A 27,285-nucleotide genomic window follows, 5' to 3' on the forward strand; every position below is an offset into this window, starting at 1 on the left:
AAGCCTATTCCCCCTCAGGAGACTGAAAATATTTGGCATGGGTCCTCAGATCCTCAAAAAGATCTACAGCATTTCACTGTAAGGTCTACACCTGTTGTATTTGGCGCATGTGAAAAATTAAATTGGATTTGATTTTGAGATCAACAGATACCCCACCCAGACCAGCGAGACACTCTCCCAGACCTGCACACAGAGGACCCACGCCGAGAGGACCTACATCCAGACTACAGCACCACCAGCCACATCCACACCCACACCCCCAACCAATCAATACCCCCCCCCCAAACCAACCATGTCCACACCTCATATAGGCTCTCTAAGATCAGATCTGTGCCCCTCCTGCCCACCCCATGCCTCCCACTCCCGCAAAGAGGGCCTCAACGTGAAAGTCACACACACGCCCAGGCCGTGAGCAGGCAAACAGGCCCAACCCCCACTCTTACACTAGCCCAAGCCAATGGCATGTACCAGATGCTCAGCAGGCTCTGCTCACAATTACTGGTCTAAGGCCAATCATCCTGGAATATCCAAGGCCTGAGGTCATCTGCCTTTGGCCTAAAAAGCAGGAACCTGGACTTCACCAAAGAAGTCAGAAATACAGACATTGTCATCCTACAAGAAACATGGTATAGAGGAGATGGACCCACTGGTTGCCCTCTAGGTTACAGAAAGCTGGTAGTCCCATCCACCAAACTAACAGGTGTGAAACAGGGAAGGGACTCACTCTATTACATGTGGCTAGAAAATCAAAAGAAAATTATCTCAACAGAAAAATGTGTGCTACCTATATCCCACCACTAGAATCCCCATACTTTAATGAAGACAGCTTCTCCATCCTGGAGGAGGAAATCAATCATTTCCAGACCCAGGGACTGTGGCGACCTAAATGCCAGAACTGGACAAGAACCTGACACCCTCAGCACACAGGGGGACAAACACCTACCTGGAGGTGACTGCATTCCCTCCCCCATATGCCCCCCTAGGCACAACTACGACAACATAACCAACAAAAACGGGTCAAAACTCCTCTGTCACACGCTGGGTATGTACATAGTCAATGGTAGGCTTTGAGGGGACTCCTATGGTAGGTACACCTATAGCTCATCTCTTGGCAGTAGTACTGTAGACTACTTTATCACTGATCTCAACCCAGAGTCTCTCAGAGCGTTCACAGTCAGCCCACTGACACCCCTATCAGACCACAGCAAAATCACAGTCTACTTGAACAGAGCAATACTCAATCATGAGTAATCAAAGCCAAAAGAAACTGAATAATATTAAGAAATGCTATACATGGAAGGAAAGTTGTGTGGAAACCTCCCAAAAAACAATTAGGCAACAACAAATTCAATTCCTTTTAGACAACTTCCTGGACAAAATGTTTCACTGTAATAGTGAAGATGTAAACTTGGCAGTAGAAAACCTAAACAGTATATTTGACCTCTCAGCTTCCCTATCAAATCTAAACATTTCAAGCAGACAACCTAAGAAAATTAACAACAATGACAAACGGTTTGATGAAGAATGCAAAAACCTAAGAAAGAAATTGAGAAACCTATCTAACAAAAACATAGAGACCCAGAAAACCTGAGCCTACGGTGAATCACTAAAACGATATAGAAATACACTACGGAAAAAGAAGGAACAGCATGTCAGAAATCAGCTCAATGTAATTGAAGAATCCATCGAATCTAACCACTTCTGGGAAAATTGGAAAACTCGAAACAAACAACAACACGAAGAGCTATCTATCCAAAACGGTGATGTATGGATAAACCACTTCTCCAATCTTTTTGGCTCTATAACACAGAACAAACAGCAAAAACATCAACATGATCAATTACAAATCTTAGAATCAGCTATGGTGATTCTATGTGGTGTTGATGGTATCCTATATGAAATGTTAAAAAACACAGACCACAAATTCCAATTGGCTATTTAACATAATCCTTAGCTCTAGCATCTTCCCCAATATTTGGAACCAAGGACTGATCACCCCAATCCACAAAAGTGGAGACAAATTTGACCCAAATAACTACCGTGGGATACGCGTCACCAGTAACCTTGGGAAAATCTTCTGCATTATCTTTAACAGCAGACTAGTTCAATTCCTCAGTGAAAACAATGTACTGAGCAAATGTCAAATAGGCTTTTTACCAAATTACCGCACGACAGAACACGGTGTTCACCCTGCACACCCAAATTGACAAACAAACAAACCAAAACAAAGGCAAAGTCTTCTCATGCCTTGTTGATTTCCAAAAAGCTTTTGACTCAATTTGGCATGTACACAAACAACAAGTGTGCGGTTAAAATTGGCAAAAAACACACACATTTCTTTCCACAGGGCCGTGGGGTGAGACAGGGATGCAGCTTAAGCCGCACCCTCTTCAACATATATATAAACGAATTGGCCTCACCCTACTAGAATCTGAAGTCAAATGTCTACTGTTTGCTGATGATCTGGTGCTTCTTTCTTTCCCAAACCAAGGAGGGCCTACAGCAACACCTAGATCTTCTGCACAGATTCTGTCAGACCTGGGCCCTGACAGTAAATCTCAGTAAGACAAAAATAATGGTGTTCCAAAAAAGGTCCAGTGGCCAGGACCTGAAATACAAATTCCATCTAGACACCGTTGCCGTAGAGCACACAAAAAAACTATACCTACCTCAGCCTAAACATCAGCGCCACAGGTAACTTCCACAAAGCTGTGAACGATCTGAGAGACAAGGCAAGAAGGGCCTTCTACACCATAAAAAGGAACATAAAATTGAACATACCAATTAGGCTCTAGCTAAAAATACTTGAATCAGTTATAGAACCCATTGCACTTTATGGTTGTGAGGTCAGGAGTCCGCACACCAACCAAAAATTCACAAAATGGTACAAACACCAAATTGAGACTCTGCATGCAGAATTCTCCAAACATATCCTCAATGTACAACGTAAAACACCAAATAATGCATGCAGAGCAGAATTAGGCCGATACCTGCTAACTATCAAATTCCAAACCACCTAAAAGGAAGCAATTCCCAAACCTTCCATAACAAAACCATTACCTACAAAGAGATGAACCTGGAGAAGAGTCCCCTAAGCAAGCTGGTCCTGGGGCTCTGATCACAAACACAAACAGACCCCACAGAGCCCCAGGACAGCAACACAATTAGACCCAACCAAATCATGAGAAAACAAAAAGATAATTACTTGACACATTGGAAAGAATTAACAAAAAACCTGAGCAAACTAGAATGCTATTTGGCTCTAAACAGAGAGTACACAGCGGCAGAATACCTGACCACTGTGACTGACACAAAATTAAGGAAAGCTTTGACTATGTACAGACTCAGTGAGCATAGCCTTGCTGTTGAGTAAGGCCACTGTAGGCAGACCTGGCTCTCAAGAGAAGACAGGCTATGTGCACACTGCCCACAAAATGAGGTGGAAACTGAGCTGCACTTCCTAACCTCATGCCAAATGTATGACCATATTAGAGACACATATTTCCCTAAGATTACACAGACCCACAAATTATTCAAAAACAAATAAAATGTTGATAAACTCCCATATCTATTGGGTGAAATACCACAGTGTGCAATCACAGCAGCAAGATTTGTGACCTGTTGCAACAAGGAAAGGGTAACCAGTGAAGAACAAACGCGAAAGTATTCACCCCCCTTGGCATTTTTCCTATTTTGTTGCCTTAAAAACCTGGAATTAAAATGGATTTTTTGGGGGGTTTGTATCATTTCATTTACACAACATGCCTACCACTTTGAAGATGCAAAATATTTTTTATTGTGAAACAAACAAGAAATAAGACTAAAAAACAGAAAACTTGAGCGTGCATAACTATTCAAAGTCAATACTTTGTAGAGCCACCTTTTGCAGCAATTACAGCTGCAAGTCTCTTGGGGTATGTCTCTATAAGCTTGGCACATCTAGCCACTGGGATTTTTGCCCATTCTTCAAGGCAAAACTGCTCCAGCTCCTTCAAGTTGGATGAGTTCCGCTGGTGAACAGCAATCTTTAAATCATACCACAGATTCTCAATTGGATTGAGGTCTGGGCTTTGACTAGGCCATTCCAATATTTTTTTTATAACCCAACCCTGATCTGTACTTCTCCACAACTTTGTCCCTGACCTGTTTGGAGAGCTCTTGGTCTTCATGGTGCTGCTTGCTTGGTGGTATCCCTTGCTTAGTGGTGTTGCAGACTCTGGGGCCTTTCAGAACAGGTGTATACAGTGAGGGAAAAAATGATTTGACCCCCTGCTGATTTTGTACGTTTGCCCACTGACAAAGACATGATCAGTCTATAATTTTAATGGTAGGTTTATTTGAACAGTGAGAGACAGAAAAACGCATGTCAATAATAAGTATTTGACCCCTCTGCAAAACTTAGTACTTGGTGGCAAAACCCTTGTTGGCAATCACAGAGGTCAAACATTTCTTGTAGTTGGCCACCAGGTTTGCACACATCTCAGGAAGGATTTTGTCCCACTCCTCTTTGCAGATCTTCTCCAAGTCATTAAGGTTTCGAGGCTGACGTTTGGCAACTCAAACCTTCAGCTCCCTCTACAGATTTTCTATGGGATTAAGGTCTGGAGACTGGCTAGGCCACTCCAGGACCTTAATGTGCTTCTTCTTGAGCCACTCCTTTGTTGCCTTGGCCGTGTGTTTTGGGTCATTGTCATGCTGGAATACCCATCCACGACCCATTTTCAATGCCCTGGCTGAAGGAAGGAGGTTCTCACCCAAGATTTGACAGTACATGGCCCCGTCCATCGTCCCTTTGATGCGGTGAAGTTGTACTGTCCCCTTAGCAGAAAAACACCCCCAAAGCAAAATGTTTCCACCCCCATGTTTGACGGTGGTGATGGTGTTCTTGGGGTCATAGGCAGCATTCCTCCTCCTCCAAAAATGGCGAGTTGAGGCCAAAGAGCTCGATTTTGGTCTCATCTGACCACAACACTTTCACACAGTTCTCCTCTGAATCATTCAGATGTTCATTGGCAAACTTCAGACGGGCCTGTATATGTGCTTTCTTGAGCAGGGGGACCTTGCGGGCGCTGCAGGATTTCAGTCCTTCACGGCGTAGTGTGTTACCAATTGTTTTCTTGGTGACTATGGTCCCAGCTGCCTTGAGATCATTGACAAGATCCTCCCGTGTAGTTCTGAGCTGATTCCTCACCATTCTCATGATCATTGCAACTCCACGAGGTGAGATGTTGCATGGAGCCCCAGGCCGAGGGAGATTGACAGTTATTTTGTGTTTCTTCCATTTGCAAATAATCGCACCAACTGTTGTCACCTTCTCACCAAGCTGCTTGGCGATGGTCTTGTAGCCCATTCCAGCCTTGTGTAGGTCTACAATCTTGTCCCTGACATCCTTGGAGAGCTCTTTGGTCTTGGCCATGGTGGAGAGTTTGGAATCTGATTGATTGATTGCTTCTGTGGACAGGTGTCTTTTATACAAGTAACAAACTGAGATTAGGAGCACTCCCTTTAAGAGTGTGCTCCTAATCTCAGCTCGTTATCTGTATAAAAGATACCTGGGAGCCAGAAATCTTTCTGATTGAGAGGGGGTCAAATACTTATTTCCCTCATTAAAATGCAAATCAATTTACAACATTTTTGACATGCGTTTTTCTGGATTTTGCTGTTGTTATTCTGTCTCTCACTGTTCAAATAAACCTACCATTAAAATTATAGACTGATCATTTCTTTGTCAGTGGGCAAACGTACAAAATCAGCAGGGGATCAAATACTTTTTTCCCTCACAGTATATACTGTGATCATGTGACACTTAGATTGCACACAGGTGGACTTTATTTTACTAATTATGTGACTTCTGAAGGTAATTGGTTGCACCAGATCTTATTTAGGGGCTTCATAGCAAAGGGTGTGGATACATATGCATGCACCACTTTTCCGTTATTTATTTTTTAGAATTATTTGAAACAAGTTATTGTTTTCATTTCACTTCACCAATATGGACTATTTTGTGTATGTTCATTACATGAAATCCAAATAAAAATCCATTTAAATTACAGGTTGTTATGCAACAAAATAAGAAAAACGCCAAGAAGGATGGCACTGTATAAGTATGTAAACTCAGCAAAAAAATAAACGTCCCTTTTTCAGGACCCTGTCTTTCAAAGATAATTTGTAAAAATCCAAATAACGTCACAGATCTTCCATGCTTGTTCAATGTACCATAAACAATTAATGAACATGCACCTGAGAAACGGTCGTTAAGACACTAACAGCTTACAGACAGACGGTAGGCAATTAAGGTCACAGTTAAGAAAACTTCACCAATTTGGACTATTTTGTGTATGTCCATTACATGAAATCCAAATAAAAATCCATTTAAATTACAGGTTGTTATGCAACAAAATAGGAAAAACGCCAAGGGGGATGAATACTTTTGCAAGGCACTGTATGTTGATTTATTTTCCCTTTTCTACTTGTGTCTTTATTATTTTGGAACTTTTGTGAGTGAAATGTTTACTGTTCATATTTTATTGTTTATTTCACTTTTGTTTATCATCTATTTCACTTGCTTTGGCAATGTAAACATCTGTTTCCCATGTCCATAAAGCCCCGAATTGAAATGAGAGAGAGAGAGAGAGAGAGAGAGAGAGAGAGAGAGAGAGCGGGAGAGCGAGAGAGCGAGAGAGCGAGAGAGAGAGAGAGAGAGAGAGAGAGAGAGAGAAAGGGAGCGTGAGAGAGAGCGACAGACAGAGAAGTAGAGAAAAGTTGGTTCGTTTCCAGGTTCTCATGGCCAATAGCGGTGGTGTATTGTTTAACTTAGAAATCCGTGACATTTGGGAGTCATCAGGCATTCAAATGGGGAAAGAGCATGAAAATGAGTTATGCAAGTACCCCCTTTAATTGGTCTGACATTCTGTCTGTCAGTGGTGGAGAAACAGACACATTAAGAGATACACTCCACACCTTAATGTCTGAACACTCAAACCATCACACACACACACACACACACACACACACACAGATGCACACACACAGGTTACCTGTGTTTTATGGAGTTTCCCAGGTCTCTCTGGGGGATCTGTGGGGACCAGCGAGGCACTGAGAGAGTGTCTGGAGGAGAAGAGAGAGAAAGAGGGATGGATAAGAATGTAACGATGATTAGATATTGGACCAAACGTAGGGCTTGATTCAGTCAGACATGCAGCGTTGTAGCCTAATACATACTCACCATTGGAAATTAGGACTAAATTTAAACACATGCCCTTGTATTGAATAGTTCCCTAACGAATACCACTGATTGTGACTGGGCTAAAGCAAACACTGATTTGTGGACTGCATGACATTTTGCCGTATTAATAGATTAGTAAAAACTGGTCTGATCTGGCTTTGGTCTTTACTACAATCAATTATAATTACCTATTTTGACTAACAATTCCTGACATTCAAAAACCATAAAGTGACAAAAGTCTGATCTACGTCAGAGTCATGAGATACAATGATTCACTTCTGGATCTTTAAAGAAGAAATACAAGTTATTCTCTTTTCTAAACGTCCTTTTATCAAACAGGCAGAATGGTATCAGCTCTCTCAGCTATGACCACACAGTAAATGTACAAACAAGTGTTGTTAAAATTCTCAGTTACATTCACGGTCACAACAATCCCTGTAGCTCAGTTGGTAGAGCATGGCGCTTGCAACGCCAGGGTTGTGGGTTCGTTTCACACGGGGGGCCAGTATGAAAAATGTATGCACTCACTAACTAACTGTAAGTCACTCTGGATAAGAGCGTCTGCTAAATGACTAAAAATGTAAAACAATCTAAGCCTTAAGGTGTACGATACATGGAAGATATAGGAACCTGGCTCCAAAGAACATTCTTCTGACATCACCATTACTACAGTATACTGCTCAGATATTCACCGTTACTACAGTATACTACTCAGATATTCACCGTTACTACAGTATACTGCTCAGATATTCACCGTTACTACAGTATACTGCTCAGATATTCACCATTACTACAGTATACTGCTCAGATATTCACCGTTACTACAGTATACTGCTCAGATATTCACCATTACTACAGTATACTGCTCAGATATTCACCGTTACTACAGTATACTACTCAGATATTCACCATTACTACAGTATACTGTTCAGATATTCAGCATCAGCAAAGTATGAGATTGAGCATCAAGCCCAGACCAGACCTAACCCGCTATATAGATACACACACGACCATAATAGGTGGTATGTTGATGATATGGTCCATATGAAAAGCGTTCTGTGTTGTAGGTGCTCCATTGTGAGGGTATGCACAGAAAATGACTTCATGGCAGCAGCAGCAACCTTATACATTACGGACCTCTCAATGCACTGTGTGCCACCAGCCACAGCACACCCACAGGCTGCAAAGCTATAGTCAGGAGCGTGGATAGAGTATGTACCATACCTATTCTGTGCATTGCATTTCTGTGTGTGTGGGGGGAGTGGGAGGGTGCTCGAGTGTGTGTGTGTGTCAGGGTGAGAGCGAGAGAGGGATCGAGAGCGAGCGAGCGAGAGACAGAGATAGGTGAAATACCACAGTGTGCCATCACAGCAGCAACATTTGTGACTTGTTGCCACAAGTGAAGAACAAACACCATTGTAAATACAACCCATACTTATGTTTATTTATTTTCCCTTTTGTACTTAAACTATTTGCACATCGTTACAACACTGTATGAACATAGCCACAATATGACATTTGAAATGTCTCTATTCCTTTGGAACTGTAATGTTTACTGTTAATTTCTGATTGTTTATTTCCCTTTTGTTTATTATCTATTTCACTTGCTTTGGCAATGTAAACATATGTTTCCCATGCCAATGAAGCCCTTAGAATTGAAGTGGTTGAAGAGGTTATCTCAACCCTGCTACCACGAAAAGACTTCCACCCTGCTACCATACAGCAGGTAAACGCAAGTATTTCCCGTGACTGTGCATCAAAACCAAATGTCTACCTGGCCCACCACTCCACCCTGGACGTGAACAGCCTTTACGACCAGGTCCACCTATACAAGGCAGCAGTGCCCACCTTCGCCCGGACCCTAAAGGATATCGCCTTGATGGAAAGTGGGGTTGGGGGAAAAACATACAACATTATAAAATCCATGTACACAAACAACAAGTGTGCGGTTAAAATTGACAAAAAACACACACATTTCTTTCCACAGGGCCGTGGTGTGAGACAGGGATGCAGTTTAAGCCCCACCCTCTTCAACATATATATCAACGAATTGGCGAGGGCATTAGAACAGTCTGCAGCACCCGGCCTCACCCTACGAGAATCTGAAGTCAAATGTCTACTGTTTGCTGATGATCTGGTGCTTCTGTCACCAACCAAGGAGGGCCTACAGCAGCACCTAGATCTTCTGCACATATTCTGTCAGACCTGGGCCCTGACAGTAAATCTCAGTAAGACAAAAATAATGTTGTTCCAAAAAAGGTCCAGTTGCCAGGACCACAAATACAAATTCCATGTAGACACCGTCGCCCTAGAGCACACAAAAAACTATACATACCTCGGCCTAAACATCAGCGCCACAGGTAACTTCCACAAACGATCTGAGAGACAAGGCAAGAAGGGCCTTCTATGCCATCAAAAGGAACATAAAATTTGACATATCAATTAGGATCTGGCTAAAAATACTTGAATCAGTTATAGAATCCATTGCCCTTTATGGTTGTGAGGTCTAGGGTCCGCTCACCAACCAAGAATTCACAAAATGGGACAAAACACCAAATTGAGACTCTGCACGCAGAATTCGGCAAAAATATCCTCAGTGTACAACGAAAAACACCAAATAATGCATGCAGAGCAGAATTAGGCCGATACCCGCTAATGATCAAAATCCAGAAAAGAGCCGTTAAATTCTATAACCACTTAAAAGGAAGCGATTCACAAACCTTCCATTACAAAGCAATCACCTACAAAGAGATGAACTTGGAGAAGAGTCCCTTAAGTAAGCTGGTCCTGGGGCTCTGTTCACAAACACAAACAGGCCCCACAGAGCCCCAGGACAACAAAAACAACACAATTAGACCCAACCAAATCATGAGAAAACAAAAAGAGAATTACTTGACACATTGGAAAGAATTAACAAAAAAACAGAGCAAACTATAATGCTATTTGGCTCTAAACAGAGAGTAGACAGTGGCAGAATACCTGACCACTGTGACTGACCCAAACTTAAGGAAAGCTTTGACTATGTACAGACTCAGTGAGCATAGCCTTGCTATTGAGATAGGCTGCCGAAGGCAGACCTGGCTCTCAAGAGAAGACAGGCTATATGCACACTGCCCACAAAATGAGGTGGAAACTGAGCTGCATTTCCTAACCTCCTGCCAAATGTATGACCATATTAGAGACACATATTTCCCTCAGATTACAGAGATCCACAAAGAATTCGAAAACAAACCCAATTTTGATAAACTCCCTTAACTACTGGGTGAAAAACCACAGTGTGCCATCACAGCAGCAAGATTTGTGACCTGTTGCCACAAGAAAAGGGCAACCAGTGAATAACAAACACCATTGTAAATACAACCCATATTTATGTTTATTTATTTTCCCATTTGTACTTTAACTATTTGCACATTGTTACAACACTGAATATAGACATAATATGACATTTGAAATATCTTTATTCTTTTGGAACTTCTGAGTGTAATGTTTACTGTTAATATTTATTGTTTATTTCACTTTTGTTTACTATCTACTTCACTTGCTTTGGCAATGTTAACATATGTTTCCCATGCCAATAAAGCCCTTAAATTGAAATTGAATTGATAGAGAGAGAGAGAGAGAGAGAGAGAGAGAGAGAGAGAGAGAGAGAGAGAGAGAGAGAGAGAGAGAGAGAGAGAGAGAGAGAGAGAGAGAGAGAGAGACGGAGAGAGAGAGACGGAGAGAGAGAGAGAGAGAGAGAGAAAGAAAGAAAGAGAGAAAGAGAGAGAGAACCCTCCCCATCTACTGTAAAGCTTATCTCAGTATGACACATGGTCTTAAGACGGACGAGGCAGAAGAGGAGGAGGAGGAGGAAGAGGAGGGGGTATGACTTTATAGCTGAATAGATTGAATCCAGCTGGAAAATAGATACAGTATTTGTAAGATAATTCTTCATTATTTTCAGGTCACACTGAAAAGGGATTTTATCCGAAATGTTAGTGTATTGTCCAATCCCCTGTCAAGATAAAATAATTTGAATATCTGGAAAAATTAAGTAATTTCTTTGGACCTACTTTATCACTGTATAACAGTTCTCAAGGTTGGCAAGTACAGTACTGCGTCCCTAGTGTGTAGAATTGTGTTTTTCATATTTGATATACAATTAAATTAACAATAAAGGCTATGTTGACATGACAACAACAATAAAGGCTATGTTGACATGACAACAACAACAATAAAGGCTATGTTGACATGACAACAACAACAATAAAGGCTGTGTTGAAATGACAACAACAATAAAGGCTACGTTGACATGACAACAACAACAATAAAGACTACGTTGACATGACAACAACAACAATAAAGACTATGTTGACATGACAACAACAACAACAAAGGCTACGTTGACATGACAACAACAACAATAAAGGCTATGTTGAAATGACAACAACAATAAAGGCTATGTTGACATGACAACAACAACAATAAAGGCTATGTTGACATGACAAAAACAACAATAAAGGCTACGTTGACATGACAAAAACAACAATAAAGGCTACGTTGACATGACAACAACAATAAAGGCTACGTTGACATGACAACAACAACAATAAAGGCTACGTTGACATGACAACAACAACAATAAAGGCTATGTTGAAATGACAACAAAAATAAAGGCTATGTTGACATGAGAACAACAACAATAAAGGCTATGTTGACATGACAACAACAACAATAAAGGCTATGTTGACATGACAACAACAACAATAAAGGCTACGTTGACATGACAACAACAACAATAAAGGCTATGTTGAAATGACAACAATAAAGGCTATGTTGACATGACAACAACAACAACAATAAAGGCTATGTTGACATGAAAACAACAACAATAAAGGCTACGTTGACATGACAACAACAACAATAAAGGCTACATTGACATGACAACAACAACAATAAAGGCTATGTTGAAATGACAACAACAATAAAGGCTATGTTGACATGACAACAACAACTATAAAGGCTACGTTGACATGACAACAACAACAATAAAGACTACGTTGACATGACAACAACAACAATAAAGGCTATGTTGAAATGACAACAACAATAAAGGCTATGTTGACATGACAACAACAACAATAAAGGCTACGTTGACATGACAACAACAACAATAAAGACTATGTTGAAATGACAACAAAAACAATAAAGGCTACGTTGACATGACAACAACAACAATAAAGGCTACGTTGACATGACAACAACAGCACTACTCTGGCTTGCTCCTATATAGGCATGCTATGCACAGAGGCAAGGTCATTATTTGCATACAAAATGTTCAAGGGCAACTATGACATAGGCCTACCGTATTTTAATTATATTACCACTATTTCATCTGATCATTTTTAACAAAGACTTACAGAACAGAGTTCGTTGAATATGTTGAGGCCTTTCAGCCTTTTTTGGAGCTGAAAGGAACAAGTCAAGTAAGTCAATTTAAGATGAGCCATTTCCTAAAGACACATTTGACATAATAATCATTGAAATATAGCTTCCTGTACAATACCAGACAGAACAGTGAGTTTAGTTATTTCCTCTCTGAGCTGACTACGCAATATAAGCTCTTGACATGCTGGGTGTGTTCGTAAATTCTGGCTATCTATTCCGATTTCAGAGCACTCTCGTCTGAGTGTGCCAGAGTGCAGAATAACTCATGAATTTACGAACGCTCAACACCCGTTGAATATGACTGGTGTCAGTAAATGTCGGCAAATAAACATTATCAAATTGTTGCTAGCAGCACAGTTACAGTCACCAACGCTCTGGATAACATGAAAACAGCCTAACCAGCTCTGCTAGGGCGAGTAAAATGGTCAGCGTGAGGTGTTCTCTCATTTGTGTCTGGAAGTAGCTAGCTAGCTAGCCAACTTTAGCCTGTTAGCTTGGGTGCTTGACTGCCGTTGTGAGGTCAGAAGTCTCGGATCAACCCTACTCCTAGGCCAGAGCGTCCAGTGTGCGCTCTGAACGCTCCGAGAGCGAAACGCTCTGAATTTATGAACAGACAATCTGACCATGCTCTGATTTTACAAACGACCCGGAGCGCACTCTGACACACTAGAGGCAATTTACAAACGCACCCTTTATTGAAATTGAAAACAATTAGGAGAATGTTTTTTGAAGCCTTCGAAAAAGAAAACACATGCATTCTCACTCAGACTAATCTTGAAAGTCATATTTCCAACAAAAGGCCAAAAACAACAGTCATTAGCAACTCTTACTGTAGTACAAGAAAAGGGTATTAGACTGAGTTCCTTGTTCATTCTCCAAACGGGCCAAGTGATTATAGTGTATGGATTCAAAATACCTCCCATTTAGGCTTTCTGTTCATATTGTCCTTTTCCAAACATGCAGGTGTTTTTTACTAAGCAGTTGAATGGAGAACCTACTATCACTGGATACACTTTGGCTGACCCACCTTGTGTGTGTGTGTGTTTGTTTGTTTGTTTGTTTGTTTGTTTGTTTGTTTGTTTGTTTGTGTGTGTGTGTGTGTGTGTGTGTGTGTGTGTGTGTGTGTGTGTGTGTGTGTGTGTGTGTGTGTGTGTGTGTGTGTGTGTGTGTGTGTGTGTGTGTGTGTGTGTGTGTGTGTGTGTGTGTGTGTGTGTGTGTGTGTGATTGGTGGTACTGTGACAGCAAAATAAAATTATCTGTGCAAATCTATTCTCAATTCTATTTCCCTTTCAATAATATGACCCTGACCTGACTTTAGCAGAGCCATGTGTTTAGAGAGTTGGGCCATGTTAGATCCCCATTAACATTTCATGGGGAATATTTTTTTTTAAGTGTCTAAAATTAGCATTATGACACATTTATATGACACTACAACATTCTATAGCAGCCATGTTGGCGCCCCATTAAAATAACATGGGGAATATTTAAATAATGCTATGATACTGAATGTCTAGAATTAGAACAGTATTTAAAATTCTGAAAGTTTGCCCAACTCTCTAAATACATAGCTCTGGTGATTAGGCACAGAGCCATACCAGTAACCCAGTATATACATACAGGAGGTAGGGGTAATAACCTGGTGAATTAAGGGTTGACTGTGTGACAGCACGCCACTGAAATGGATATCAATGATTGATGATAGGACTGATTAACGTAGCTCCAGTAACACAGCATTTCCTAGTTCCTGTTGCACACACACACATACACACACACAAACACCATCCCACCCTCCATGGGCCTGTGACTGTGTCTCTGGTTCACAGTCCAATACGTCGCTGAATTACACTCAGTCAGCCTGATAACCTAATAGAGAAGGGGAAATGACATCATCTGCTTATTGTTTAGTCTGTTTACACTAACAGCCTTGTAACAGCAGCATCACATGGTGTTGACATCTCTGAGCCTGACTTCATGAGTCTTTGCACATGTGTGCACACAGACACACACACGCACACAGACACACACACACACAGACGGATGTCTGAGTAACCCAAAGGCGCCAGACAACAGTGTCCTCCTCCATCCTTTCTCTTTCATTTGGATGGAGTCACAGCCTCCTTACCCCTCCACTCCTCCCTCCACCCCCTCCCCCCTCATGTCATCATCTAATAAGATGACAAACAGCCAAACAACAACAGGTCAGGGAGAGAGAGAGAGGATACATAGACATGGAGGATATTACACCATAAAGTAGGGAAGACATGTCCGCCTTCCTGATCACAGGCACCTACAGTAGGTTATGGTGTCTTTACGTATGGAAACCAACTGAAATAAAAAAGCTGAATGACATTAAACACAATAACAAGTTTTAATAATGATATTAATCTATTTTGCTTTAATAAAACTACCCCATGTGTGACCTAAATAACAGAAGTTGGCAGAGAGTGGTGGTGAAATGTAACTGTAATTTCCACGGTGTGAAATAAACTCCTCCGTTCCACTTGAGACAAAGAGCCTTGTTGCCAGCACTGTTTCCATGACAACCATTCAACGCGTGGGTATGACCTTTTCTACAGAATATTGTTTTGATGTCATCTTTGACGAGGAGAACACCCCTCCCTCTTCTCACCTATCACCGAGTGCCCTAGAACTTTCTGTTGTTACACATCATGGTGATGGTCATTAAAAACAACATGTTAGAAAATACATATTATCTTCCACAAATGGGCCAAAGCCCCTCAGACCTAGCCTGGTCTCAGATCTGTTTGTGCGGTCTTCCCAAATCATATGGCAGGTTGCCTAGCGGTTAAGAGCATTGGGCCAGTAACCGAAAGGTTGCTGGTTTGAATCCCAGAGCCGACTAGGTGAACAATCTGTCGATGTGCCCTTGAGCAAGGCACTTAACACTAATTGCTCTGGAATAGAGTGTCTGCTAAATTACGTAAATGTAAGACAACACAAACAGATCTGGGACCAGAACTACCTCAGCCAACCACTGCAACGCATGTGAATGTCTGTTCTAGTCATTATACTGTTTATGTGGGAATGGGAAGCAGACGTGTTCATTAGAAGTGGTGGTCAAATTAGAATGGTGGTTTCTTTGTTTACCTGGCATCGGTGGTAAAATTATCCTTGTGGTGTCTGAGTTTAGCTGGCAGCAGTGGTAAAATGAGCCTGGTGGTGTCTGTATTTACCTGGCAGCAGTAAAATGAGCCTGGGGGTGTCTGTGTTTAGCTGGCAGCAGAAAAATTAGCCTGGGGGTGTCTGTGTTTACCTGGCAGCAGTAAAATGAGCCTGGTGGTGTCTGAGTTTAGCTGGCAGCAGTAAAATGAGCCTGGTGGTGTCTGTGATTACCTGGCAGCAGTAAAATGAGCCGGGTGGTGTCTGTGTTTACCTGGCAGCAGTAAAATGAGCCTGGTGGTGTTTAGCTGGCAGCAGTAAAATGAGCATGGTGGTGTCTGTGTTACCTGGCAGCAGTGGTAAAATGAGCCTGGTGGTGTCTGTGTTTAGCTGGCAGCAGTAAAATGAGCCTGGTGGTGTTTAGCTGGCAGCAGTAAAATGAGCATGGTGGTGTCTGTGTTTACCTGGCAGCAGTGGTAAAATGAGCCTGGTGGTGTCTGTGTTTAGCTGGCAGCAGTAAAATGAGCCTGGTGGTGTCTGTGTGTAGCTGGCAGCAGTAAAATGAGCCTGGTGGTGTTTAGCTGGCAGCAGTAAAATGAGCATGGTGGTGTCTGTGTTTACCTGGCAGCAGTGGTAAAATGAGCCTGGTGGTGTCTGTGTTCACCTGGCAGCAGTAAAATGAGCCTGGTGGTGTTTAGCTGGCAGCAGTAAAATGAGCATGGTGGTGTCTGTGTTTACCTGGCAGCAGTGGTAAAATGAGCCTGGTGGTGTCTGTGTTTACCTGGCAGCAGTAAAATGAGCCTGGTGGTGTTTAGCTGGCAGCAGTAAAATGAGCATGGTGGTGTCTGTGTTTACCTGGCAGCAGTGGTAAAATGAGCCTGGTGGTGTCTGTGTTTAGCTGGCAGCAGTAAAATGAGCCTGGTGGTGTCTGTGTTTACCTGGCAGCAGTAAAATGAGCCTGGTGGTGTTTAGCTGGCAGCAGTAAACTGAGCATGGTGGTGTCTGTGTTTACCTGGCAGCAGTGGTAAAATGAGCCTGGTGGTGTCTGTGTTTAGCTGGCAGCAGTAAAATGAGCCTGGTGGTGTTTAGCTGACAGCAGTAAAATGAGCATGGTGGTGTCTGTGTTTACCTGGCAGCAGTGGTAAAATGAGCCTGGTGGTGTCTGTGTTTAGCTGGCAGCAGTAAAATGAGCCTGGTGGTGTCTGTGTTTAGCTGGCAGCAGTAAAATGAGCCTGGTGGTGTTTAGCTGGCAGCAGTAAAATGAGCATGGTGGTGTCTGTGTTTACCTGGCAGCAGTGGTAAAATGAGCCTGGTGGTGTCTGTGTTCACCTGGCAGCAGTAAAATGAGCCTGGTGGTGTTTAGCTGGCAGCAGTAAAATGAGCATGGTGGTGTCTGTGTTTACCTGGCAGCAGTGGTAAAATGAGCCTGGTGGTGTCTGTGTTTACCTGGCAGCAGTAAAATGAGCCTGGTGGTGTTTAGCTGGCAGCAGTAAAATGAGCATGGTGGTGTCTGTGTTTACCTGGCAGCAGTGGTAAAATGAGCCTGGTGGTGTCTGTGTTTAGCTGGCAGCAGTAAAATGAGCCTGGTGGTGTCTGTGTTTAGCTGGCAGCAGTGGTAAAATGAGCCTGGTGGTGTCTGTGTTTAGCTGGCAGCAGTAAAATGAGCCTGGTGGTGTCTGTGTTTAGCTGGCAGCAGTAAAATGAGCCTGGTGGTGTTTAGCTGGCAGCAGTAAAATGAGCATGGTGGTGTCTGTGTTTACCTGGCATCAGTGGTAAAATGAGCCTGGTGGTGTCTGTGTTTAGCTGGCAGCAGTAAAATGAGCCTGGTGGTGTTTAGCTGGCAGCAGTAAAATGAGCCTGGTGGTGTTTAGCTGGCAGCAGTAAAATGAGCATGGTGGTGTCTGTGTTTACCTGGCAGCAGTGGTAAAATGAGCCTGGTGGTGTCTGTGTTCACCTGGCAGCAGTAAAATGAGCCTGGTGGTGTTTAGCTGGCAGCAGTAAAATGAGCATGGTGGTGTCTGTGTTTACCTGGCAGCAGTGGTAAAATGAGCCTGGTGGTGTCTGTGTTTACCTGGCAGCAGTAAAATGAGCCTGGTGGTGTTTAGCTGGCAGCAGTAAAATGAGCATGGTGGTGTCTGTGTTTACCTGGCAGCAGTGGTAAAATGAGCCTGGTGGTGTCTGTGTTTAGCTGGCAGCAGTAAAATGAGCCTGGTGGTGTCTGTGTTTAGCTGGCAGCAGTAAAATGAGCCTGGTGGTGTCTGTGATTACCTGGCAGCAGGCTCTCTAGGCCCAGCAGGTGTTTGTGTGTTGTGTCCACAGGCTAGGAGCAGCCTCCCAACTGGACACACAAAACCTGTCTCCCTGCAGGCACCACTTCAATCAGGCCATCTAAAACAAACCTCAAACCTCTAAGCTTCATGGCGAGACAAATAATACAGCCACCCGGAAACACGGTATCAAGGCAAACTGTTTTAGAATACAGAAATCTATTACATACTGATGCAGTACAAAACTGTATGACATGCAACAGATTTCAACTGCCACTGTCAAAAGCAATAATAATTAGCGACAATTCAGCCTCCGTTCTGACTCATTCTGAGCGGGTCCCAGTTGGCCAGCTACCCTCATGGAGTCCTTGCTCTTTGATACAGATATCAGAGCCAGTAGGTTGGTTCTTGTTGTGCCAGAAGGGGCTTTTATAGATGAGCTGTGCTGAGCAGATCCCAAGCAGATACTTTACGGCACAACGTGCTCAATAAAACTCCAGCAGCATTCTGCTCTGTGGCTCTGTGCTGCTATGAGCCGTACTGGGAACCCAGGGGGAGCCTAAGCAGCCATATAAAAGCATTAGGGATGCCGCCACTTCCTATAAATAACTGCCTTAGACAGGCATTTATCTTAATCTCTAATGTCTTTGTCAGAGCCACAGTAAGATAATGAGCCAGAACGGAGGTTTCTGACTGGCTTTACCAGGGATATTCCTCTATATTGTAGTGCTTTAGGGCCAAGCCCTGTTGGTTGTTCTGGAGTGGGTGGACCTAACCTCTGATTTAAGGTCAGATATATTCTACAGATTACTGATGGGTTCTGATTTATAAACTAGAAATATCCTTAATCATGTCACAGAGGGAGAGAGAGAAATGCAGGACGTGTAAGTACTGGCAGAACATGTTATTGTTAATTATCAAGTATCCTATGGAAATGAGGAGTGCCATAGTCTGGTTTCTACACCAGAAGTTAATGGTTATCTGTAGGAGGAATGTATATGGTGGAGGCAATCACATGGTTGCAGTCACTGATAAGGGTGGATAGCTGTGGATCAGTGAGGATTGAGGAATGAGGTCAGGTCAGGTCACATTAAGGGAGAAGGAACAGTTTATTGCCCGCATCACTTAACTTCCTGCCTAGCAATAAACATGTCATGTTTAGAGGGAAGGAGGATACTTCACCCAAATTGGGGTATATATATACTTGTGCTGGTGGAAACATGTCTTTGTCTTATGCAGCTGTGGGACCCAGTGGGTGAATAAACTTGGTTGAGCTTTACTAATCGTCTGTGGGTTTTAGTCCGTTCGTTTAGAACCTAACATTACTAATGGTTACTGTTAGAACTGTAGGTAAGGTTATTTGATTCTAGACCTGTAGTTAACTTATTTTGTTCGATCTTTATCCCTGGTATTCGCTTGGTCAATTAGTCTCACTGGACAGAGAATAGACACATCAGTAGTCTGGTCAGTCACTGACAACAAGAAAAAGCTTAACCATCAGTGGTCCTTAAAGATTGGAGGTAAATACACTACAGTTCATAGTCCTGAATATCTAGAGGCTAGAGCCCCTAACAATGACATAAAGAACAAGAGAGCGTAATTATACTTATTTGTACTTACGTGACATTTAAATAACAGCCAATTACAAAGATAGTAATTACTGAGGGAGATATTAGATTACCAGGAGCACTTTTTAGCAACTGGTGTTGAATTAAACATGACTTAACAAGGAGCTTTTCATACTACATCATGCAGCAGGGAGGATTATCATCATTGTCACGCTCACTCCTGCTCGCTCTATCCTAAACTATCTCTCTGTCTGTCCATCTGTCTGACTCTCTCTCTCCTGCTCTCTCTATCCTAAACTATCTCTCTGTCTGTCCATCTGTCTGACTCTCTCTCACTCCTGCTCGCTCTATCCTAAACTATCTCTCTGTCTGTCCATCTGTCTGACTCTCTCTCACTCCTGCTCGCTCTATCCTAAACTATCTCTCTGTCTGTCCATCTGTCTGACTCTCTCTCTCTCCTGCTCTCTCTATCCTAAACTATCTCTCTGTCTGTCCATCTGTCTGACTCTCTCTCACTCCTGCTCGCTCTATCCTAAACTATCTCTCTGTCTGTCCATCTGTCTGACTCTCTCTCACTCCTGCTCGCTCTATCCTAAACTATCTCTCTGTCTGTCCATCTGTCTGACTCTCTCTCTCTCCTGCTCGCTCTATCCTAAACTATCTCTCTGTCTGTCCATCTGTCTGACTCTCTCTCTCCTGCTCTCTCTATCCTAAACTATCTCTCTGTCTGTCCATCTGTCTGACTCTCTCTCACTCCTGCTCGCTCTATCCTAAACTATCTCTCTGTCTGTCCATCTGTCTGACTCTCTCTCACTCCTGCTCGCTCTATCCTAAACTATCTCTCTGTCTGTCCATCTGTCTGACTCTCTCTCTCTCCTGCTCGCTCTATCCTAAACTATCTCTCTGTCTGTCCATCTGTCTGACTCTCTCTCTCCTGCTCTCTCTATCCTAAACTATCTCTCTGTCTGTCCATCTGTCTGACTCTCTCTCTCTCCTGCTCGCTCTATCCTAAACTCTCTCTCTCTCTCTCTCTCTCTGTCTGTCTGTCTGTCTGTCTGTCTGTCTGTCTGTCTGTCTGTCTGTCTGTCTGTCTGTCTGTCTGTCTGTCTGTCTGTCTGTCTGTCTGTCTGTCTGTCTGTCTGTCTGTCTGTCTGTCTCTGTCTGTCTGTCTGTCTGTATGTCTGTCTGTCTGTCTGTCTGTCTGTCTGTCTGTCTGTCTGTCTGTCTGTCTGTCTGTCTGTCTCTCTGTCTGTCTGTCTGTCTGTCTCTCTCTGTCTGTCTGTCTGTCTGTCTGTCTGTCTGTCTGTCTCTCTCTCTCTCTCTCCTGCTCTCTCGTTCTTTCTCTCTCTATCCTAAACTCTGTCTGTCCGTCTGTCTGGCTCTCTGTCTCTCTCCCTATCCTTCTCTCTATCCTTCTTTCACTCCCAGAACAAAAACACACACACACAAACAAGCACGTCATTCATCCCATTTTATGTTGCAGCAGATTAATTGAAGTAGACGCCGCATCTTGAGAGATAAGCATGAGGCATTATCTTTGTTTTGTGTATGTATAGTCTGTGTACGGATGTGTGAAGAACAACTTCCTGCTACTTCTCATATCCCATGTTGAGTCCACAACGTGAATCCAGACTTCCATGGTAATACCAGACAATGAATTAAGGACTATTAGTCAGAGTCTAGACCCATTCAGGTCCTGTATCGACGGACATATTTCACGCCCCGACACCCCTGTCCCTTCCTCCCTCCGTCATTCTCAGTCTCCTCACATCGTCCCCCTCTCTCGCTCCGGACCGCTCGGGCACTAATTGCTTCCGGTGGGGGCGCCAATAACGCAGTAGCCAATAAGGTGGCTGTATGCGCTGACATCGCACCTCCGGGTACCCTGGGATATGTATATGTGATCTGGGAAGGATTAGTCTTCCGCTACACGTATAACCTCACTGAGAGAGAGAGATGAATATAGATAGAGACTTGAATGGCTAGGCCTCTAAACTCCCTAAACTCCCATAAAGTAATTACTAGAGAAAGACCTGCAGACAGACAGTGGACAATCGACAATCATGTAGCACACTTGAGTCTTCAATCAAGACTTTATTAGTTTAATCAGGTGAGTTACTCCTTGCACCCACACCGGACATTTGCAGATAAAATGGAACACTCCTAGACTAAGGTGTACTATAAGTCTTAGTGTTGTAAAAAGGGTACTTACTTGCGTCGGAGTAGACGGGGGGAGTGGAGGGCATGAAGGTGGGGAAGAAAAAGGAACGGAGGGAGCGATGGTCGGAGGAGTGAAGGGGTGAGCGCTGGATAGGCAGGTTCTCACAGCTCCCCACACTGCTGTTGATCTTCAGGTGCTGAGGCTTGGACTTCTTCTGCTTCACTCTGAGACGCACAGAAATATAACATTACTGTTATTAAACAGTTACAAACGTATATTATACAATTCTAAAGCTCTTACGCACAGAGAAAAAGTTAGACTGTAATTATAAACTACAGTTATAAAGCTTTATACTTCGATTTATGTGTGTATAATCAAAGTATAAAACGTTATAACTGTGTATATATATATATATATATATATTATATATATATATATATATAATATATTATACAGTTAAAAAGCTCTTATAATACAACTTCTTATAAAACTACAGTTACAAAACTTGGATTTTTCGGCAAGGACATATACAGGATACTACCCTCCACAACATAACATTCCCTCCATATCAAAACTCCAAACCTACAAAATTACCTGAAAGGATTCCTACTACCAGAGATCCAATCTATACAGCAAATGCTCTGCCAAACAAACATAACCAACAAAAACGGGTCACAACTCCTGCAGCTCTGTCGCACACTGGGTATGTACAGTGGGGAAAAAAGGATTTAGTCAGCCACCAATTGTGCAATTTCTCCCACTTAAAAAGATGAGAGAGGCCTGTAATTTTCATCATAGGTACACATCAACTATGACAGACAAAATGAGATTTTTTTTTCCAGAAAATCACATTGTAGGATTTTTAATGAATTTATTTGTTCAAACAGGTGCCATTAATACAGGTAACGAGTGGAGGACAGAGGAGCCTCTTAACGAAGAAGCTACAGGTCTGTGAGAGCCAGAAATCTTGCTTGTTTGTAGGTGACCAAATACTTATTTCCCACCATAATTTGCAAATAAATTCATTAAAAATCCTACAATGTGATTTTCTGGATTTTCTTTTCTCAATTTGTCTGTCATAGTTGACGTGTACCTATGATGAAAATTACAGGCCTCTCTCATCTTTTTAAGTGGGAGAACTTGCACAATTGGTGGCTGACTAAATACTTTTTTCCCCCACTGTACATAGTCAATGGTAGGCTTCGAGGGGACTCCTATGGTAGGTACACCTAAAGCTCATCTCTTGGAAGTAGTACAGTAGACTACTTTATCACTGACATCAACCCAGAGTCTCTCAGAGCGTTCACAGTCAGCCCACTGACACCCCTATCAGATCACAGCAAAGTCTATTTGAACAGAGCAATACTCAATGACCTCTCAGCTTCCCTAACAAAGCTATACATTTCTAACAGAAAACCAAAGAAGATTAACAACAATGACAAATGGTTTGATGAAGAATGCAAAAACCTAAGAAAGAAATTGAGAAAACTATCCAACCAAAAACATAGAGACCCAGAAAACCTCAGCCTAAGCCTTCACTATGGTGAATCACTAAAACAATACAGAAATACACTACGGAAAAAGAAAGAACAGCACGTCAGAAATCAGCTCAATGTATTTGAAGAATCCATAGACTCTAACCACTTCTAGGAAAATTGGAAAACACTAATCAAACAACAACACGAATAGTTATTTATCCAAAATGGAAATGTATGGGTAAACCACTTCTCCAATCTTTTTAGCCCTATAACAAAGAACAAACAGCAAAAACATATACATGATCAAATACAAATCTTAGAATCAACTACAGTGCCTTGCAAAAGTATTCATCCTCCTTGGCGTTTTTCCTATTTTGTTGCATTACAACCTGTAATTTAAATAGATTTTTATTTGGACTTCATGTAATGGACATACACAAAATAGTCCAAATTGGTGTAGTGAAATGAAAAAAAGTAATTGTTGAAAAAAAATCTAAAACATTAATAATGGAAAAGTGGTGCTTGCATATGAATTCACCCCTTTGCTATGAAGCCCCTAAATAAGATTGGGTGCAACCAATTACCTTCAGAAGTCACATAATTAGTTAAATAAAGTCCACCCGTGTGCAATCTAAGTGTCACATGATCTCAGTATATATACACCTGTTCTGAAAGGCCCCAGAGTCTGCAACACCACTAAGCAAGGGGCACCACCAAGCAAGCGGCACCATGAAGAGCAAGGAGCACTCCAAACAGGTCAGGGACAAAGTTGTGGAGAAGTACAGATCAGGGTTGGGTTATAAAAAAATATCTGAAAATAAGGAATATCCCACGGAGCACCATTAAATCCATTATTAAAAAATGGAAAGAATATGGCACCACAACAAACCTGCCAAGAGAGGGCCGCCCACCAAAACTCACGAACCAGGCCGGGAGGGCATTAATCAGAGAGGCAACAAAGAAACCAAAGATAACCCTGAAGGAGCTGCAAAGCTCCACAGTGGAGATTGGAGTATTTGTCCATAGGACCACTTTAAGCCGTACACTCCACAGAGCTGGGCTTTACGGAAGAGTGGACAGAAAAAAGCCATTGCTTAAAGAAAAAAATAAGCAAACACATTTGGTGTTCGCCAAAAGGCATGTGGGAGACTCCCCAAACATATGGAAGAAGGTACTCTGGTCAGATGAGACTAAAATTGAGCATTTTGGCCATTAAGGAAAACGCTATGTCTGGCGCAAACCCAACACCTCTCATCACCCCGAGAATACCATCCCCACAGTGAAGCATGATGGTGGCAGAATCATGCTGTGAGGATGTTTTTCATTGGCAGGGACTGGGAAACTGGTCAGAATTGAAGGAATGATGGATGGCGCTAAATACAGGGAAATTCTTGAGGGAAACCTGTTTCAGTCTTCCAGGGATTTGAGACTGGGACGGAGGTTCACCTTCCAGCAGGACAATGACCTTAAGCATACTGCTAAAGCAACACTCAAGTGGTTTAAGGGGAAACATTTAAACGTATTGGAATGGCCAATCCAATTGAGAATCTGTGTATGACTTAAAGATTACTGTACACCAGCGGAACCCATCCAACTTGAAGGAGCTGGAGCAGTTTTGCCTTGAAGAATGGGCAAAGATCCCAGTGGCTAGATGTGCCAAGCTTATAGAGACATACCCCAAGAGACTTGCAACTGTAATTGCTACAAAAGGTGGCTCTACAAAGTTTTGACTTTGGGGGGGTGAATAGTTATGCACGCTCAAGTTCTCAGTTTTTTTGTCTTATTTCTTGTTTGTTTCACAACAAAAAATATTTAGTATCTTCAAAGTGGAAGGCATGTTGTGTAAATCAAACTGAACAAACCCCCCAAAAAACAATTTTAATTCCAGGTTGTAAGGCAACAAAATACGAAAAATGCCAAGGGGGGTGAATACTTTCGCAAGCCACTGTATTAAAGACTACCAGAACCCACTGGATTCTCCAATTACATTGAAGGAACTACAGGACAAAATACAAACCCTCCAAAACCCAAAAAGGCCTGTGGTGTTGATGATATCCTCAATGAAATGATAAAATATACAGACCACAAATTCCAATTGGCTATACTTAAACTCTTTAACATCATCCTTAGCTCTGGCATCTTCCCCAATATTTGGAACCAAGGACTGATCACCCCAATCCAGAAAAGTGGAGACAAATTTGACCCCAATAACTACCGTGGGATATGCGTCAACAGCAACCTTGTAAAAATCCTCTGCATTATAATTAACAGCAGACTAGTTCATTTCCTCAGTGAAAACAATGTACTGAACAAATGTCAAATTTGCTATTTACCAAATTACTGTACAACAGACCACGTATTCACCCTGCACACCCTAATTGACAAACAAACAAACCAAAACAAAGGCAAAGTCTTCTCATGCTTTGTTGATTTCAAAAAAGCTTTTGACTCAATTTGGCATGAGGGTCTGCTATACAAATTGATGGAAAGTGGTGTTGGGGGAAAACATACAACATTCTAAAATCCATGTACACAAACAACAAGTGTGCGGTTAAAATTGGCAAAAACCACACACATTTCTTTCCACAGGGCCGTGGGGTGAGACAGGGATGCAGTTTAAGCCCCACACTCTTCAACATATATATCAACGAATTGGCGAGGGCATTAGAACAGTCTGCAGCACCCGGCCTCACCCTACTAGAATCTGAAGTCAAATGTCTACTGTTTGCTGATGATCTGGTGCTTCTGTCACCAACCAAGGAGGGCTTACAGCAGCACCTAGATCTTCTGCACAGATTCTGTCAGACCTGGGCCCTGACAGTAAATCTCAGTAAGACAAAAATAATGGTGTTCCAAAAAAGGTCCAGCTGCCAGGACCACAAATACAAATTCCATCTAGACACCGTTGCCCTAGAGCTCACAAAAAACTATACATACCTCAGCCTAAACATCAGCGCCACAGGTAACTTCCACAAAGCTGTGAATGATCTGAGAGACAAGGCAAGAAGGGTCTTCTATGCCATCAAAAGGAACATAAAATTTGACATCCCAATTCGTATCTGGCAAAAAATACTTGAATCAGTTATAGAACACATTGCCCTCTGTGGTTGTGAGGTATGGGGTCCACTCACCAACCAATAATTTACAAAATGGGATAAACACCCAATTAAGACTCTGCATGCAGAATTCTGCAAAAATATACTTAGTGTACAATACAAAACCCCAAACAATGCATGCAAAGCAGAATTAGGCCGATACCCGCTAATGATCAATACCAGAAAAGAGCCGTTAAATTCTACAACCACCTAAAACCACACCCTACCACAAAGCCCTCACCTACAGTAACCTAGAGGAGTCCTCTAAGCAAACTGGTCCTGGGGCTCTGTTCACAAACACAAACAGACCCCACAGAGCCCCAGGACAGCAACACAATTAGACCCAACCAGATCATGAGAAAACAAAAAGAGAATTACTTGACACATTGGAAAGAATTAACAAAAAAACTGAGCAAACTATAATGCTATCTGGCCCTAAACAGAGAGTACACAGTGGCAGAATACCTGACCACTGTGACAGACCCAAACTTAAGAAAATCCTTGACTATGTACAGACTCAGTGAGCATAGCCTTGCTATTGAGAGGCCGCCATAGCCTGTCTTCTCTTGAGAGCCAGGTCTGCCTATGTGCCCACTGCCACAAAATGAAGTGGAAACTGAGCTGCACTTCCTAACCTCCTGCCAAATGTATGACCACATTATTCAGACATATTTCCCACATATCACACAGACCCACAAAGAATTTGAAAACGAATCAAACACTGATAAACTCCCATATCTGTTCTGCGAAATATCACAGTGTGCAATCACAGCAACAAGATTTGTGGCCCATTGCCACGAGAAAAGGGCAACCAGTGGAGCACAAACATTGTAAATACCACCAATATTTATCTGTTTATTTATCTTCCCCTACTATTTGTACCACAACTATTTGCACATTGCTAAGACACTGTACATTGCTGCTAATATAAGACTTGAAAAGTC

General features: G+C 42.3%; 1 protein-coding gene across 1 annotated transcript in view; it reads right to left on the reverse strand.

Moving 5' to 3' along the window:
* Window positions 1–27,285, reverse strand: part of LOC311145141 (kinase suppressor of Ras 2-like) — a gene marked incomplete at both ends in the record, with an annotated part of 139,989 nt that overhangs the window by 45,749 nt on the left and 66,955 nt on the right. The window contains 2 exons of the mRNA XM_084181335.1: window positions 7,038–7,107; window positions 21,820–21,992. Of these exons, the coding sequence (XP_084037461.1) occupies window positions 7,038–7,107; window positions 21,820–21,992 (243 nt within the window). The remainder of the gene's footprint in view (window positions 1–7,037; window positions 7,108–21,819; window positions 21,993–27,285) is intronic.

This window comes from Coregonus lavaretus (assembly GCF_964263955.1).
Source record: "Coregonus lavaretus genome assembly, chromosome: 17".
In the NCBI taxonomy this organism is placed as follows: Eukaryota; Metazoa; Chordata; class Actinopteri; order Salmoniformes; family Salmonidae; genus Coregonus; species Coregonus lavaretus.